This window comes from Nerophis ophidion, linkage group LG06 (genome assembly GCF_033978795.1).
Source record: "Nerophis ophidion isolate RoL-2023_Sa linkage group LG06, RoL_Noph_v1.0, whole genome shotgun sequence".
Classification (NCBI taxonomy): domain Eukaryota; kingdom Metazoa; phylum Chordata; class Actinopteri; order Syngnathiformes; family Syngnathidae; genus Nerophis; species Nerophis ophidion.
The window spans coordinates 22,078,872-22,097,185 of record NC_084616.1 but is presented as its reverse complement, the minus strand read 5'-3'; the positions used below and the strand labels follow the sequence as shown (position 1 = coordinate 22,097,185).

General features: G+C 41.1%; 1 protein-coding gene across 3 annotated transcripts in view; it reads right to left on the bottom strand.

Moving 5' to 3' along the window:
- Positions 1–18,314, bottom strand: part of ap4b1 (adaptor related protein complex 4 subunit beta 1) — a 45,799-nt gene that overhangs the window by 24,716 nt on the left and 2,769 nt on the right. For all 3 annotated transcript variants that reach the window (XM_061903085.1, XM_061903084.1, XM_061903083.1), the window contains exons 3-6: positions 14,620–14,844; positions 12,028–12,158; positions 11,747–11,894; positions 6,802–7,087 (exon numbers count right to left, since the gene is read on the bottom strand). In XM_061903085.1, coding sequence (XP_061759069.1) covers positions 6,802–7,087; positions 11,747–11,894; positions 12,028–12,158; positions 14,620–14,844 — 790 coding nt within the window. The remainder of the gene's footprint in view (positions 1–6,801; positions 7,088–11,746; positions 11,895–12,027; positions 12,159–14,619; positions 14,845–18,314) is intronic.

Sequence of the window (18,314 nt, the reverse complement as noted above, 5' to 3'; positions counted from 1 at the left end):
TTTTTAGACACATTTACTAGGATAATTCTGGGAAATCCCTTATCTTTCTATTGTGTTGCTGGTGTTTTAGTGAGTTTAATAGTACCTGATAGTCGAAAGGGTGTGTCTCCACTGGTGTCTTGAGGCCAGTGTCTCAGGGGAGTCGACGGCAGTTATGGACAGCACAAGCTCTGCTGATCTCCGGTAAGAAGCAAATTTTTACCACAATTTTCTCACCGAAACCTGCTGGTTGACATTAGTTCGGGATTCATGTTCGCTTGACCGCGCTCTGATCCATAGTTAAGTTTCACCTCCGGGAATTTTAAACAAGGAATCACCGTGTGTTTGTGTGGCTAAAGACTAAAGCTTCCCAACTCCATCTTTCTACTTTGACTTCTCCAATATTAATTAAACCTATTGCAAAAGATTCAACAATACAGATCTCCAAAATACTGTGCAATTATGCGGTTAAAGCAGAAGACTTTTAGCTGTGTGTGTGCGCAGCGCTAATAGTTCCTTACAGTCCGTGACGTCACGCGTACACGTCATCATTCCACAACGTTTTTAACAAGAAACTCCCGGGAAATTTAAAATTGCAATTTAGTAAACTAAAAAGACAGTATTGGCATGTGTTGCAATGTTAATATTTCATCATTGATATATAAACTATCAGACTGCATGGTGGGTAGTAGTGGGTTTCAGTAGGCCTTTAAAGGAGGATAGAGATGCGGCGCCCGGACGGGCTGCGACATTGAGGAGCTCTTGCTAAAGATGGAACATTTGGCAGAAATACCGGACAATTCTACAAACTTTATGGCTGGCTCCCATCGTGGTCACTCCGTGATCACGTACGACCGCCAGACACTTCTGGATGTGGACATATCGGGCCGTTTTGGACTGATAGACGCGTGCTTGTTAGACCTGCAAACTAGCACGGGAATACTTCGCCGGCTACATCCAGCGGCCTGTGAAGCAGGGGAGTATAGTAGCAGCGGGGGCCGTCTACGGAGCAGACGCCAGCGGTGTGATCGGAAACGCGGATGCCGAGCGGGGCTAAAAACAAAGCAGAAGGCTAATCCCCACAGAACACCACTTCCCTCCATCCTGAAGCCGGATTTAAATGGAAGATGCGAGACTACTGGTCTGGGTAAGGAGTCAGTTAAATTAGAACAAGTTTTTTCTGCTATGATTGTTTCAGAGTTGGACATGTGTTCTACTGAGGTGGCAAACTATGATGCGTGCAGTTTATCAAAGCAACAAACAAACAATCGGAAAATTCCCGTCGTATCAATTCCTAGATATGGTCGTAATTATACTAAATGCACTGGGCATAATAAACACAACATTATTAATATTGCTACTATAGATAATTTGATCAAAAATTCCCTAAAACAGCCCACTACCTATAATATAGTTTTTTTAAACATAAGATCATTGTCTTCCAAAACGTTGTTAGTTAATGATATAATCAGAGACAACAATCTTAACGTCATCGGTCTCAGCGAAACCTGGCTTAAGCCAAACGACTTTTTTGCGCTAAATGAGGCATGTCCTCCTAACTTTACACACGCGCATATTGCCCGTCCTCTTAAAAGGGGTGGGGGGGTCGCACTAATATACAACGAAAACTTTAACCTTAGTCCTAACATAAATAATAAATATAAATCGTTTGAGGTGCTTACTATGAGGTCTGTCACACCGCTGCCTCTACACCTGGCTGTTATCTACCGCCCCCCAGGGCCCTATTCGGACTTTATCAATGAATTCTCAGAGTTTGTTGCTGATCTAGTGACACACGCCGATAATATAATCATAATGGGGGACTTTAATATCTATGTGAATACCCCATCGGACCCACCGTGCGTAGCGCTCCAGAATATAATTGATAGCTGTGGTCTCACACAAATAATAAATGAACCCACGCATCGCAACGGTAATACGATAGACCTAGTGCTTGTCAGGGGTATCACCGTTTCCAAAGTTACGATACTCCCGTATACTAAAGTATTGTCCGATCATTACCTTATAAAATTCGAGGTTCAGACGCATGTTCGTCAAACTAATAATAATAATAACTGCTATAGCAGCCGCAACATTAATACGGCCACAACAACAACTCTTGCTGACCAACTGCCTTCGGTAATGGCACCATTCCCAAAATATGTGGGCTCTATTGATAACCTCACTAACAACTTTAACGACGCCCTGCGCGAAACCATTGATAACATAGCACCGCTAAAGTTAAAAAAGGCTCCAAAAAAGTGTACCCCGTGGTTTACAGAAGAAACTAGAGCTCAGAAATTATTATGTAGAAAGCTGGAACGCAAATGGCGCACGACTAAACTTGAGGTGCACCATCAAGCATGGAGTGATAGTTTAATAACTTATAAACGCATGCTTACCTTAGCTAAAGCTAAATATTACTCAAATCTCATCCACCGTAATAAAAACGATCCTAAATTTTTGTTTAGTACGGTAGCATCGCCAACCCAACAAGGGACTCCTTCCAGTAGCTCCACCCACTCAGCTGATGAATTTATGCAATTCTTTGGTAAGAAAATTTAAGTCATTAGAAAGGAGATTAAAGACAATGCGTCCCAGCTACAACTGGGTTCTATTAACACTGACACGATTGTATATACGGCGGATACCGCCCTCCAAAATAGTTTCTCTCGTTTTGAGGAAATAACATTAGAGGAATTGTTACAACGTGTAAATGGAATAAAACAAACAACATGGTTACTTGACCCACTTCCTGGGAAACTGATCAAGGAGCTCTTTGTATTATTAGGTCCATCAGTGCTAAATATTATAAACTTATCACTTTCCTCGGGCACTGTTCCCCTAGCATTCAAAAAAGCGGTTATTCATCCTCTTCTTAAAAGACCTAACCTCGATCCTGACCTCATGGTAAACTACCGACCGGTGTCTCACCTTCCCTTTATTTCGAAAATCCTCGAAAAAAATTGTTGCGGAGCAGTTAAATGAACACTTAGCGTCTAACAATCTATGTGAAACCTTTCAATCCGGTTTCAGGGCAAATCACTCCACGAAAATAGCCGTCGCAAAAATGACTAATGATCTATTGCTAACGATGGTTTCTGATGCGTCATCTATGTTGCTGCTCCTCGATCTTAGCACTGCTTTCGATAACGTCGATCATAATATTTTATTAGAACGTATCAAAACTCGAATTGGTATGTCAGACTTAGCCCTGTCTTGGTTTAACTCTTATCTTACTGATAGGATGCAGTGCGTCTCCCATAACAATGTGACCTCGGACTACGTTAAGGTAACGTGTGGAGTTCCCCAGGGTTCGGTCCTTGGGCCTGCACTCTTCAGCATCTACATGCTGCCGCTAGGTGACATCATACGCAAATACGGTGTTAGCTTTCACTGTTATGCTGATGACACCCAACTCTACATGCCCCTAAAGCTGACCAACACGCCGGACTGTAGTCAGCTGGAGGCGTGTCTTAATGAAATTAAACAATGGATGTCCGCTAACTTTTTGCAACTCAACGCCAAAAAAACGGAAATGCTGATTATCGGTCCTGCTAGACACCGAACTCTATTTAATAATACAACTCTAACATTTGACAACCAAACAATTAAACAATGCGACTCGGTAAAGAATCTGGGTGTTATCTTTGACCCAACTCTCTCCTTTGAGTCACACATTAAAAGCGTTACTAAAACGGCCTTCTTTCATCTCCGTAATATCGCTAAAATTCGCTCCATTCTGTCCACTAAAGACGCTGAGATCATTATCCATGCGTTTGTTACGTCTCACCTCGACTACTGTAACGTATTATTTTCGGGTCTCCCCATGTCTAGCATTAAAAGATTACAGTTGGTACAAAATGCGGCTGCTAGACTTTTGACAAGAACAAGAAAGTTTGATCACATTACGCCTGTACTGGCTCACCTGCACTGGCTTCCTGTGCACTTAAGATGTGACTTTAAGGTTTTACTACTTACGTATAAAATACTACACGGTCTAGATCCATCCTATCTTGCCGATTGTATTGTACCAAATTTCCCGGCAAGAAATCTGCGTTCAAAGGACTCCGGCTTATTAGTGATTCCCAAAGCCCAAAAAAAGGCTGCGGGCTATAGAGCGTTTTCATTTCGGGCTCATCCGCGGAGTCCGCGGGTAATGCCCTGGAATGCCCTCCCGGTAAAAGTTCGAGATGCCACCTCAGTAGAAGCATTTAAGTCTCACCTTAAAACTCATTTGTATACTCTAGCCTTTAAATAGACTCCATTTTTAGACCAGTTGATCTGCCGTTTCTTTTCTTTTTCTCCTATGTCCCACTCTCCCTTGTGGGGGGGGTCCGGTCCGATCCGATCCGGTGGCCATGTACTGCTCGCCCGTGTATCGGTTGGGGACATCTGTGCGCTGCTGATCCGCCTCCGCTTGGAATGTTTTCCTGCTGGCTCCGCTGTGAACGGGACTCTCGCTCCTGTGTTGGATCCGCTTTGGACTGGACTCTTGCGACTGTGTTGGATCCATTATGGATTAGACTTTCACAGTATCATGTTAGACCCGCTCGACATCCATTGCTTTCCTCTTCTCCAACGTTCTCATAGTCATCATTGTCACCGACGTCCCACTGGGTGTGAGTTTTCCTTGCCCTTATGTGGGCCTACCGAGGATGTCGTAGTGGTTTGTGTTGTGGTTTGTGCAGCCCTTTGAGACACTAGTGATTTAGGGCTATATAAGTAAACATTGATTGATTGATTGACTTTCTTTTACACCTGTTGGGAGTGCATTCCATATTGATGTGGCATAGAAGGAGAATGAGTTAAGACTTTTGTTAGATTGGAATCTGGGTTTGACTTGGTTTGTGGAGCTCCCCCTGGTGTTGTGGTTATGGCGGAAGTAGTTTGACATGTACTTCAGTATCAGGGAGGTGTAGCAAATTTATAGACTAGGCTCAGTGCAAGTTGTTTTACTCTGTCCTTCACCCTGAGCCAGCCCCCTTTGGAGAAGTGGATAGGAGTGAGGCTAGATCTGGGACCTTAAAGGGGAACTGCATTTTTCGGGGGAATCATGTCTAGTGTTCAAAAAACTTATGAGAAACAAAAACACAAATGGTTTTAGTTTTTTCTGCATTCTAACATGTAAAAATTGACTTGTAGGAGGTAGCTAGCAATGCAGCTAATGTTAGCAATCAAGTCGCCCTCTAAATCACTTTAAAAATGCATTCAAAAACCGTCAACAATATTTCCTTTATGTTCTGTAACCTGTATAATAACCAAACTGTAGCAGCATTGTTACTGTAAGAGTGAACACTGAAGAACTCCTTTTCCAGCGTAGTAACACATCGGCAAGCTACTGTATTAACCCTAAAAGCTAACTACAGAAAGAGATAAGCTAGTTTGAGTTTGTAATATACACAACAATGCGATAGGACACCAATCTGTACTGACTGAAAAACATGAACAGTATCTGTAAAGTATTATTTCATGTTTGGTTTGTACACAGCTAGCCAAACAGCATATGTACTGTAATTGTAATAACATGCATGGCGTGTATCATGATCAAAATAAAGTGTGACTCTCTTGATGGACAGTTGTCTTTTTGGTCCAGCCTGCCAGGGATGTTTTTACCCGGTTTATTTGGGTAAGCACTCCATTAATGTCTAAATACCATGGCTTCTAATTCAACATTTTGCAGCTTCGAGTCACTTTCACCTCACTCTCTCGTCTTCCGTCTGCTCTAACGTCTCACTCTTCTTCTTCTCACTATTGCGTTAACCATCATCGTCCTTATTTTTGGCCTTGCACATAGAAGACAACAAACTATTTTCATGTGATTTCATTAGGAGTGTCCAGTTCCCAAAACAACTTTTTCACTTCCGGTACGATGCAGATTTTGGAGCCTTGATTGTTGGCCAGTACCGACATTGATCCAATGCGATATCAGCAGGAATCATACCAACTTGTAGTATTTAGTAGTGTGGAATGTTGGAAAAAGTCTGGAATGGACTTATGCTGTCTTTAAGTTGAGGTGGAGTGGTAATTGTGTATTTGGTGGCACCTAGTGTTCAAAATAATTCATGAAGTTACGCTCATGATACAGACTCGTTAATGACTGGATACTTTCTAATAATGCCTCGGAGACTTTGTATGTGTAAGTAATATGTATTTGCTACTTGTTTATATTGACAAATGGGCTGTTTTATTGTTAAAATGATTATTACCTATGTCTAGTTGAGTGCTATTGTGTGCTTAGCTGTTGTGTAGCCACTAGCTCCTTTTAGCTTATAGCAGGGGTTCTTAACCTTTTTGACCTCGTGGCCCAACTTTTCCACTACAGATGGGTCGTTCCACTGAAACATTACGACACAATTCGTAATCTTACACTTTATTTGAATCATATTCAATAAATACAGTATATCTAACCTATTTACAGTTTACAACAGGGATGTCAAACATCCAACAGGTTCAATTTGGCCCGGGAGATGAGTGAAATTAAAAAATTGAGCTGCATTGTTAAATTAAAGAAACTGCTGTTCTAAATTTGGCCACTGGATGCCGCAATAGTAAGTCTGTTTTCGTAAGCGAGCAAGTACAGGTACAGAGTAAAGTAGTATTGTTTATATGTATGAGTACACGTGTACTTTTTTGGAGTGTTGATAATGACATTGTGATGTTTAAGACATGTCATATTGCTACAAAAAAAATATGTGCAATTAATGTTTTTAATTTAGTAGCACTTGTTTAGAAATGCATGCTTAATCTTCTGGTGTCGTTATTAATGTTAGGCTATCTGGTGCCAGTGCAAATCTTTATTTCTCAAAGACATATGCTCACCTGGATGTGGCACAGCGCAGTGAACCGCATCTCTCTGGACGCACTCCCACAGGCGGCCAGTAGCGGGCCCTGTACCCGTTCCAAGGCCGCCAGGCTGACGGCAGGCAAGGCAGAAGATAGGCTGAGGAAGAGGCTCAGTGTGGCGGCCATCACAGGAGGGTGCGGGCTGACTAAGGAGGAATCCAGCAGGGAGAGGATGTCGAAGAGCTCGTCGTCGGAATGAGGCTGGTAGCGCTGGAGGATCTTCAGCACCTCGCTCTGACCCCACACGTCACATTCCTTCAGCCTATGTTAACACACACAAAGAGCTATGAACATGTGAGCGAGGTAGGTAGGGAGACAGGTAAAAGTCACTCAAATTCTACTTGCAAACATATTTGGCCACATTGAAATATCGATTACTATCCCTAATATGGTCACCACAATACCAGAATCTCAGTAGTCGATGCATATGACTTCCCACCAGTGACGTGCGGTGAACTAAACACCAGGTGAGGCATACATACTTTTTTTTCTTCTTTTTTTTTTTTTTTACTTAAATTCATATGTGCAGCTCTAGTCATTGTTGATTTAAGATGCACATTAGAGTTACAGGAAAAAAAGGGAGTTATTCCCTTTCATAAAAACGTTATAATGATATTATGATATGATAAGTGGGCCCAAAAACTATTTGATAAAGTTGTTTTTAAATACTTTTTGGTCCCATTTGCTTTTAACAAAATAAATCAAGTATTGTGAGTGTATATTACCTTTCTGTATTTGTATCTGAAGCAGAAATAGCTATCCTCCATGAAAACGTACTTTGTATGATCGCATTCATTTTGTCTTAAAGTCCAGTTTAGAGAAGTATTTAATCTTGGATACAGTATATAATCCTCCATATTGGCAGAAACATTCATTTAATTCAATTTAATTCCAAGAAACTAAACAATATTTTTGCATCTGACAAAAAACACCCACAAACGCTGGCTCACTCTAATAAAAATGCCATGTTTGTTATAAATACAGTTAAAAAAAAAAAAGAAAAGAAAAAAAATGCTGGGTTCCGCTGGAGAGACCTGTGTCTGCTAGCTTGAGCGCCCCCACTTCTCCCAGCGTGGCGAGTCAAAGAACTGCTGAGGCATTGAACTGCAAGATATATCGCCCCGTACCTTGAGGCAGAGGTACTTGCTGCCTCAAGACCTGCCTTTTATATCATCCGCATCCGCATCACCAAAATCGTCATCCACCCGAACCAACTTTTTATCGGGACCGTACCCGCCCAAAAACAAAGCAAAACATTGCTCATTTGTAGGAGTCTTTCTTGAACAATTTGGAAAAAAAGAAAATTAATAACTAAAAACTTGTTGAAAAATAAACAAGTGATTCCAAGATAAAATAAAGATTTTTACACATAAAAGTAATCATCAACTTAAAGTGCCCTCTTTGGGGATTGTAATAGAGAACCATCTGGATTCATCAACTTCATTCTAAACATTTCTTCACAAAAAAAATCTTTAACATCAATATTTATGGAAAATGTCCACAAATCCAGCTGTCAACATTGAATATTATATTGTTGCATTTCTTTTCACAGTTTATGAACTCACATTCCTATTTTGTTGAAGTATTATTCAATAAATATATTTATAAAGGATTTTTGAATTGTTGCTATTTTTAGAATATTTTTTAAAACATCTCACGTACCCCTTGTCATACCTTCAAGTACCCCCAGGGGTATGCATACCCCCTTTTGAGAACCACTGCCTTAGACACCTTCAACAACATGTACGAACCGATTGTTGGTCTAGCAACATGTTGTGTGCAACTTCCACAATGACAGTATAAGATTGAAAGGCATACTGGGTGATACAGAGTACACTGATGGTTGTGATATAAACAACTTTAACACTTACTAATATGCGCCACGCTATGAAGCCACACAATACAAGATTGACAAACACATTTCGGGAGAACATCCTCAGTAACACAACATAAAAGCAACACAACTAATACCCATAATCCTTTGCCCTTTGAGACACTAGTGATTTAGGGCTATATAAGTAAACATTGATTGATTGATTGATTCATGACACTACCTGAATATATTTTACACCCCCGCGCGCCCAACCCCGCCCACCTTACCGACGCACGGGAGGGGGGGGTGGCGGGGTTTGGGGTGTATAAAATAGTCAGGAATTGTCATGAATACAAAGGATTATGGGTATTTGTTGTGTTGCGTTTATGTTGTGTTATTGTGAGGATGTTCTCCCGAAATGTGTTTGTCATTCTTAATTGGTGTGGCTTCAAAGCGTGGCGCATATTACTAAGAGTGTTAAAATTGTTTATATCACAACCATTAGTGTACTCTGTGTCACCCAGTATGCCTTGCAGTCGTGTGTGCGTGTTAACGCGGAAGCCACACACAACATGATATTGGACTGACAAGCAGATCGTGTATGATGTAGAAGGCGACAAAGCTAATGGCTTCATAGCGCGCCCTAATATTTAATATCTGGGTGACTGCCGATAGTCATTCAAGAGAATAATAGCGTCTCCTATTGACTTCTTCGCTTTATGACACGGGTCTTAAATGGCTCTTTGAATGGCAAAGGATACCGATCCCAGAACCATGAATATCAAATGTCTCCGGATGGTTCAACCGCCACCCGCCCGAATCTAATTAAAATCTATAATTTCGTCATGTCAACCGCCCGACCTGCGGTGTACCCGCGGACTCCGCGGATGAGACCGCAAACCGCGCATCTCTAGTAGCCGTGGAGGCACCGCCTGTGTCTGCCTCACTTCTCATCTGCTGCATTGTTTTGATCAGGAAACATGGAATTTCCGCGATTTTGACCATGAAAATGATCAAAATATACAGGAACCACACCAAAAATCACATAGAAAGCATAAACCAAAAGAGAAATATTAAAACCTATTTTATTTTATTACTTTGTTTTGGAACATCTCATGGTTAAGCCACCTGGTGGCAGGTGAGGCACTGCCTCACTTGCCTTCCCTGACAGCACGTCACTGCTTCCCACATATTTGACACCAGAATATTGTTTTTTATAAAAACGGAAACTGTGTACTTTGAATTCTAATTACAGTTTTGAAAAGTGTTTGAAGGTGTCAAGTATTTAAAATCTGTGTGCAACAATAGACTACAAATCAGTATGAGTTGCCAAGAGTTAAAAAATACATTGAAAAAAGAACAGCAGTGTTGTAGGGGTGATTTTCAGATTAATCACGATTCTTATTTGTAACGATTCTTAATTGATTAAAAAAAAAAAAAAATATATATATATATATATATATATATATATATGTATATATATATATATATATGTGTGTGTGTGTGTGTGTGTGTGTGTGTGTGTCTGTGTGTGTGTGTATAAAGGTATATAGGTGTGTGTATGTACATTTGTATTTTTTTCTTCCACCAATCTGTCAAGCCACTCAGACAAACCGTATTGTTGATGTAGATGATGTATATCTGCTGTACAGATTTATTTTAGAAACGTGTTGGATACTTCTCTTGTTGCCTTATTTGTACTTGACTTTATTAAATGTTTGGGAAGCAGTTTATTAAACAAAATCTTTTTTTTTTTAATTAATAAATATGAATCAGAGATGTTTATCTATTTTATGGAGGAATGTAGTTAATCCGAGAACTGGCATCCAATAAAAAAAATTTACATTTTGAACGAGAATCGATTCTGAATCGAATCGTTACCCTCACACCCCAACATATGGTGGTAGTGTGACATCATTATGTCATTGGTAATGACATATGTGAATAAAAAGGCTTAAAAATATATTTACATTCAAATCTTTGTGTTTTTAATCCTTATTAGTATCAACATTTCAGCCTTTTTTCATTACTTGAAGTGTTTTTGCTCTATTTTTACTTTGTGGTTTATTATTATCTCCAAAGTGCCATAAAGAGGTGCATTTGGGCCACACTTTGCTTTCCTGGGGAAAGACGTAAAGCAATGGTGTTCAAAGTGTTGCCAAACAACAGAAGAGTGTCTCTATAATGTCTTTTCTTCCACTTACAGAAGTGCTAAAGGTTGGCTTACATGCTTTTCTGCATGCTGTGGTAGTGCACACTCCCTGGGCTTGTGGTGGCGGATCTACACTCTCACCTTCATGACTGTTTGTATTTGATAATTGAATAAATTCCAGACGCAATATACACTTCTTTCACTTAAGTATGTAGTTGTACTTGCTAAATATGTAACAAAGTGGATCATTTCTAGTAATTCTAATTCTCTGAATAAGCCATACTTGCCAAGATTGAGACCTTTGAATTTGGGAGTTTAGGGGGTGGGTGGATGTATATTGTAGCGTCCCGGAAGAGTTAGTGCTGCAAGGGTTTCTGTGTATTTTTTCTGTTGTGTTACTGTGCGGATGTTTTCCCGAAATGTGTTTGTCATTCTTGTTTGGTGTGGGTTCACAGTGTGGCGCATATTTGTAACAGTGTTAAAATATGTTTATATGGCCACCCTCAGTGTGATCTGTATGGCTGTTGATCAAGTATGCCTTGCATTCAGCAGGGTGTATGTACAAGCCGTATATATCATGTGACACGCTATTATTATGGAGGACAAGCGGACGTGACGACAGGTTGTAGAGGATGCTAATGACAGTGCCTTTAAGGTACGCCCCCAATGTTTTTGCCCGGGTGGAAATCGGGAGAATGGTTGCCGTGGGAGATTTTCAGGAGGGGCACTGAAATTCAGGAGTCTCCCAGGAAAATCAGGAGGGTTGGCAAGTATGGACTTTGCAGGCCAAATCCTCATTTGTGAAAGACATGCATTAAAAAAAAAATGGAAACACTGCATCATTGTTCAACGTGACTTAGTGCTCAGAATTGACGCAGAGGAAGAATCCATAGTTAAAAAAGCAGTTATTTTTTACGTGTTGGTATCGACTTGGTTGATTTGAAGTCCAGGTCTACCTGTTGAGAAGGTGATGGGCGATGGGTTTGTTGATGGTGACCCCGCCTTCCTCCTTAAGGATCTCCTCCAGAGCTCGAAGGCAGTTCACCATCACTATGGGATCCGGGTCTCTCAGAAGGCCATAAAGCTCATTCACCACTGAGGCATCTGGCAGAAACATCATCATGTGCAAAAAAAATACAAATAAATAACATGTACTGTACGCAGGAGGCTCGTGTTGCTCTACACATCAGTCCATTGCATACACAGACATCGATGAATGGAGGAGATGACACCTCACCTGTCTCAGAATTGGGTTGGAGATTGTGTAGTTTGGCCCAGCCGAGCACAGCAACCCGTCGCACGCAGGCAGCTCTGTCCCTCAGTCCCGCTGACAAAGGCTGCTCCACATACTCCACCAGACCGGGTAACCTGGAAGATGCACAGTCAGTCCAGAAGGTTTAGACCACGGGTGTTGTGTCCAAAATGAATTAATTAATTGACAGACAGTATATATATATATTATATATATATATATATATATATACACACACACAACAAGATCAAAAGTTTAAATTAACTTGTAAAGAACATAATATGGTTTTCTTGAGTTTCCAATCATTTTTACAACTCTTATTTTTTTGTGATAGAGTAATTGGAGCACATACATGTTCATCACAAAAACATTCATGAAGTTTGGTTCTTTTTGGGACGGCGTGGCGCAGTGGAAGAGTGGCCGTGCGCAACCCGAGGGTCCCTGGTTCAATCCCCACCTAGAACCAACCTTGTCACGTCCGTTGTGTCCTTGAGCAAGTGTCTCTCAGTAGCAGGTAATGGCTTGTGTTTTCTTCTTGATCGTGGCATTGACAAAACTGTGCCATGCACTTTATACTCAAGAACAAGTCTGCACAGTTGCTCTTGAGACCTTGAGCTGCTTTGAAATGGTTCCAAGTGACTTTCCTGACTTGTTCAAGACAATGATTATTTTTTTTAGACCTGTGCTTAGTTCCTTTGACTTTCCAATTGTTGCGTTTGTAACCGGGTCTAATGACTGCATCACATGAGCCCTATTTAAATGGGCTCAGAGAAGTCAACAGGTGTCGTCTATCATAATCACTCACATGGAGTTAAGAGGCCATGCCATGAAGCTAATTTGATTTGATTGCAACTTTTTTACATCACCAAAATTGATAATGCATGTTGCTGTATGTATACTTTTTACCCAGCAGATTTAGTCACATTTTCAGTAGACCCATAATAAATTCATAAAAGATCCAAACTTTATGAATGTTTTTTGTGACAAACTAGTATGTGCTCCAATTACTTAATCACAAAAAAATAAGAGCTGTAGAAATTATTGGAAACTCAAGACAACCATGACATTATGTCCTTCACAAGTGTATGTAAACTTTTGACCATGACTGTATATTTATCCATCCATCCACCCATCCATCTTCTTCCCCTTATCCGAGGTCAGGTCGTGGTGGCAGCAGCCTAAGCAAGGAAGCCCAGACTTTTCTCTCCCCAGCCACTTCGTCCAGCTCTTCCCGGGGGATCCCGAGGCCTTCCCATGCCAGCCGGGAGACATAGTCTTCCAAATTTGTCTTGGGTCTACCCCGTGGCCTCCTACCGGTCGGACACGCCCTAAACACCTCCTTAGGGAGGCGTTCGGGTGGCATCCTGATCAGATGCCCGAACCACCTCATCTGGCTTCTCTCAATGTGGAGCAGCAGCGGGTTTACTTTGAGCTCCCCCCGGATGGCAGAGCTTCTCACCCTATCTCTAAGGGAGAGCCCCGCCACCCGGCGGAGGAAACTCATTTTGGCCGCTTGTACCTGTGATCCTATCGTTTCAGTCATAACCCAAAGCTCATAACCATAGGTGAGAATGGGAACTGTATATATATATATATATATATATATATATATATATATATATATATATATATATATATATATATAAATAAATATTGGCCCTCGTGTGTGAATGTGATTGTGACTGTTGTATGTCTATCTGTGTTGGCCCTGCGATGAGGTGGCGACTTGTCCAGGGTGTACCCCGCCTTCCGCCCGATTGTAGCTGAGATAGGCGCCAGCGCCCCCCGCGACCCCAAAAGGGAATAAGCGGTAGAAAATGGATGGATGGATGGATATAAAACACAGATTTATACATACACAGATGTATACAGTATATACATATAGTTACTTTGCATGAAGTTGGCTTTGTGTGTGTGTGTGTACATATACATATATATATATATATATATATATACACATATATATATATATATATATAAATAAGTGTATATATATATATATATACACACACACATACATATATATAAAAACATCTGAGCAGATTTGAGCTAAATCTAGAAATGTTGGTTTTGAAATTTAAAATAAAAATAATGTACAACTTATTTTATGAGTGGGGCCCTTTTGGATCCCCAATAGTTTTAGTGGGATTTGTTTAAAATCATTGTTAAAAAAAAACCCAAATTGAAATCAATATGTGTGATTCTGCATTAAGGACAGGGTTTTATTTAACAAAACGGGCATAAAACATACAAAAACAAAATAAAAAAAAATGATTTACATCGACAGATAAATCTGAAGTTGATCTAAAAGTTTAAGCACTGATTTTTTATATTTTTTATATAAGACTTATTTTTTTTTATAATTTTTTGACTGAGATCTTTCTGGGTCCTTGGGACCAAACTTGAGGTAAAAAAAGGTAAAAAAAAAAATCCATACATTTAAAGGTTTTAAAATTCAAAAATATCAAAATGGCCCTCGCATGATTTAATTTTTCAGTGTGAAAAAGTCGCAAAAGTTAGGACATCCTTGCTTTAGACCACCATAACAAAAACAATTTAGAATTTATATCCACTCACCTCAGGTTGGTCATGTTCCTCAATGCCAAGCTGCGCACCATGGGGTTTGGATCCTGGCAGTCTTTCCTCAGTGTGTTGATGACCAGCAGCGACAGTTCTGGGTTCAACGCGGCATAGGAGCACAGGAAGACGTAGACCAGCTTCTTCTGGACCACGTCAACTGTGGCACACGCTTTGACCATCTCGCTGAACAGGTTGGACACATCCACGCCTTGCGACATCAGCCTGAGACGCGAAAATAAGTGACAAATTCAACATTCAGATGACTTAACATAATTGGATCCGGATTTGGGCCCTACAAACTTGAGGTCATAAAGGTAAACCAATTTTGCTGTCAAAGTTCAATAATGAGGTGGTTGGAATCATATTATGAATGTGTAACTTCACCTAAACCCAACATGAACCATTCACTGTTCGCTAACACAGACGTCGTAACAACATCAAAGCTCACTTTTATGCATCCACAGACAGCAACAACATTTGGGAACCAGGTTGAGGTGATGGAAGAAAAGTCCCGGAAATTTGAACTCAAACCGTGGAGGCATGGCCGAGGCATTAATAAAACAATCTTGCCTTCCTTCATACTTGCTCAAAATGACCCGTTTGGAAAACCAACACAGAAATAATCCATATATAGTATATATAAAAAAAAAAGATGTTTAAGTTTAAGATGGTCTGTAAAACATATGCAACATTTGGACCAAAGAACCACTATTACAGTGGGGCAAAAAAGTATTTAGTCAGCCATCGATTGTGCAAGTTCTCCCTCTTGAAATGATGACAGAGGTCTGTAATTTTCATCATAGGTACACTTCAACTGTGAGAGACAGAATGTGAAAAAAAAATCCAGGAATTCACATTGTAGGAATTTTAAAGAATTTATTTGTAAATTATGGTGGAAAATAAGTATTTGGTCAACCATTCAAAGCTCTCACTGATGGAAGGAGGTTTTGGCTCAAAATCTCACGATACATGGCCCCATTTATTCTTTCCTTAACACGGATTAATCTTCCTGTCCCCTTAGCAGAAAAACAGCTCCAAAGCATGTTTCCACCCCCATGCTTCACAGTAGGTCTGGTGTTCTTGGGATGCAACTCGGGATTCTTCTTCCTCGAAACACGACGAGTTGAGTTTATACCAAAAAGTTCTATTTTGGTTTCATCTGACCACACGACATTCTCCCAATCCTCTGCTGTATCATCCATGTATCCATTTCGGTATAAACTCAACTTGTCGTGTTTGCAGGAAGAAGAATACTGAGTTGCATCCCAAGAACAACAAAACTACTGTGAAGAATGGGGGTAGAAACATCATGCTTTGGGGCTTTTTTTCTGCTAAGGGGACAGGACGATTGATCCGAGTTAAGGAAAGAATGAATGGGGCCACGTATCATGAGATTTTGAGCCAAAACCTCCTTCCATCAGTGAGAGCGTTGAATGGTGGACCAAATACGTATTTCCACCATAATTTACAAATAAATTCTGTAAAATTCCTACAAAGTGAATTCCTGGATGTTTTTTTCTAATTCTGTCTCTCACAGTTGAAGTGTACCTATGATGAAAATTACTGACCTCTGTCATCATTTTAAGTGGGAGAACTTGCACAATCGGTGGCTGATTAAATACTTTTTTGCCCCACTGTATATATCTGCCACCTTATCAATGTTTTGTTCTCCTTCCTGCTAAATGGAAAATTGTGAATGGATACTCACTTTGGAATGACAAGTGAGTATCCAATCATAGTCTCGTTAACATCAGGTTACTTAGACTACTGTCAACAACTTGTGATCTAATTGTCTATCGCAACTGTCTATCAACTGTATCGTGTATTCTCCAGCAATGGTCATTTTGAGCGGTAATCATTGAAGTCGGACATCACTGAAGGCCTAGGTGGGAAACGCACGGCCCGCCACTGCGTTTTTCCCATGCATCCATCAATTTTCTACCGCTTGTCCCTTTCCGGTTCGCGGGGGGTGCTGCGGCCTATCTCAGCTGCAGTCGAGCGGAAGGCGGAGTACACCCTGGACAAGCCGCAACCTCATCACAGGACCAACACAGATAGACAGACAACATTCACACGCTAGGGACAATTTAGTGTTTCCAATCAACTTATCCCCAGGTTCATGTTTTTGGGGGTGGGAGGAAGCCCGGCTATCCGGAGGGAACCCACGCAGTCACGGGGAAAACATACAAACTCCACACAGAAAGATCCCGAGGCCGGGATTGAACTCAGGACCTTCGTATTGTGGAGCAAATGCACTAACCCCTGTTTTACCGTACAGCCTACTTAATGATGTTAAAATACGCTAAACCTTGGGATATTAATAAAAAAGTGGACTGGTACAAAACGATGCTGATTATCAAAAATGTTAGATGAGTGATCGTTATTTCTCAATTAAAACGTATGTTATTCTGGAAATTAATTTTATTGTTCAAAGTAATATAATTGATATGGTGCTGGGATACCCATGATTTTGGCCTTTCAAAGTTCATCTTGAACCACCAATTTTTTACTTCGGTGTCTGTCAAATCCTAGTTACGGCCAGGGCAGCACGGTGGAACAGGGGTTAGTACATGGGCCTCACAATATGAAGGCCCTGAGAAGTCCTGAGTTCAATCCCGGGCTCGGGATCTTTGTGTGAAGTTTGCATGTTCTCCCCGTGAATGCGTGGGTTCCCTCCGGGTACTCCGGCTTCCTCCCACTGCCAAAGACATGCACTTGGGGATAGGTTGATTGGCGACACTAAATTGGCCCTAGTGCACACCTGGGCAAATTAAGGCCCGGGGGCCACATGCGGCCTGTTAAGCTTTTCAATCTGGCCCCAAATAATTTTTTTAGATTTTTAAGATGGAAAGTGTAGCTGCCGTTAATATGTTTTCTAATGGCCGTAAGTCTTGAACTATATAAAGTATTTCAATGGTTGGAATCTGCACTTTTGGATGATATACCAGTTACTATGGTAATGTAATTAGTTACTACCACCCGAACGCCTCCCTTCGGGCTCGTCCGACCGGTAGGAGGCCACGGGGAAGACCCAGGACACGTTGGGAAGACTATGACTCCCGGCTGGCCTGGGAACGCCTCGGGTTCCCCCAGGAGGAGCTGGACCAAGTGGCTGGGGAGAGGGAAGTCTGGGCTTCTCTGCTTAGGCTGCTGCCCCCGCGAACCCACACCGGATAAGCGGAAGTAAATGGATGAATGAATGGTAATCTAATTACTATGGTCATCTAATTAGTTACTATGGTAATATACGTCACAGCAGCTCCGACGAGACACCAAGCAGTGTGGGCGGGAAGCGTTTCCACAGACGTGGAAGGAGATTTTCACAACAAAGTTCTAAATCTTAGTGATGTATCAGATATATCAGATTATAGTTGGGTTTATTTTGTACCCATCACGTTCATATTTCACTGTTTGTTGCATTTTTGTTGCGTTTCACTTGATTGTAAAATATGTCGATCGAGGGGGTGTGACATTCATATGTTGTCAATATTCAGTGTTTTATCCTTCATAGATAAAACATTGAATATTGGCCCCTGAGTCAAAATAATTGCCCAGGCCTGCCCTAGTGTGTGAATGTGAGCATACTTGCCAACCCTCACGGATTTTCCGAGAGACTCACGAAATTCAGCGCCCCTCCCGAAAACATCCAAGAGGCGGGAACGGAAGGCAGGAATTCGGCCAGGTAAAAAAGC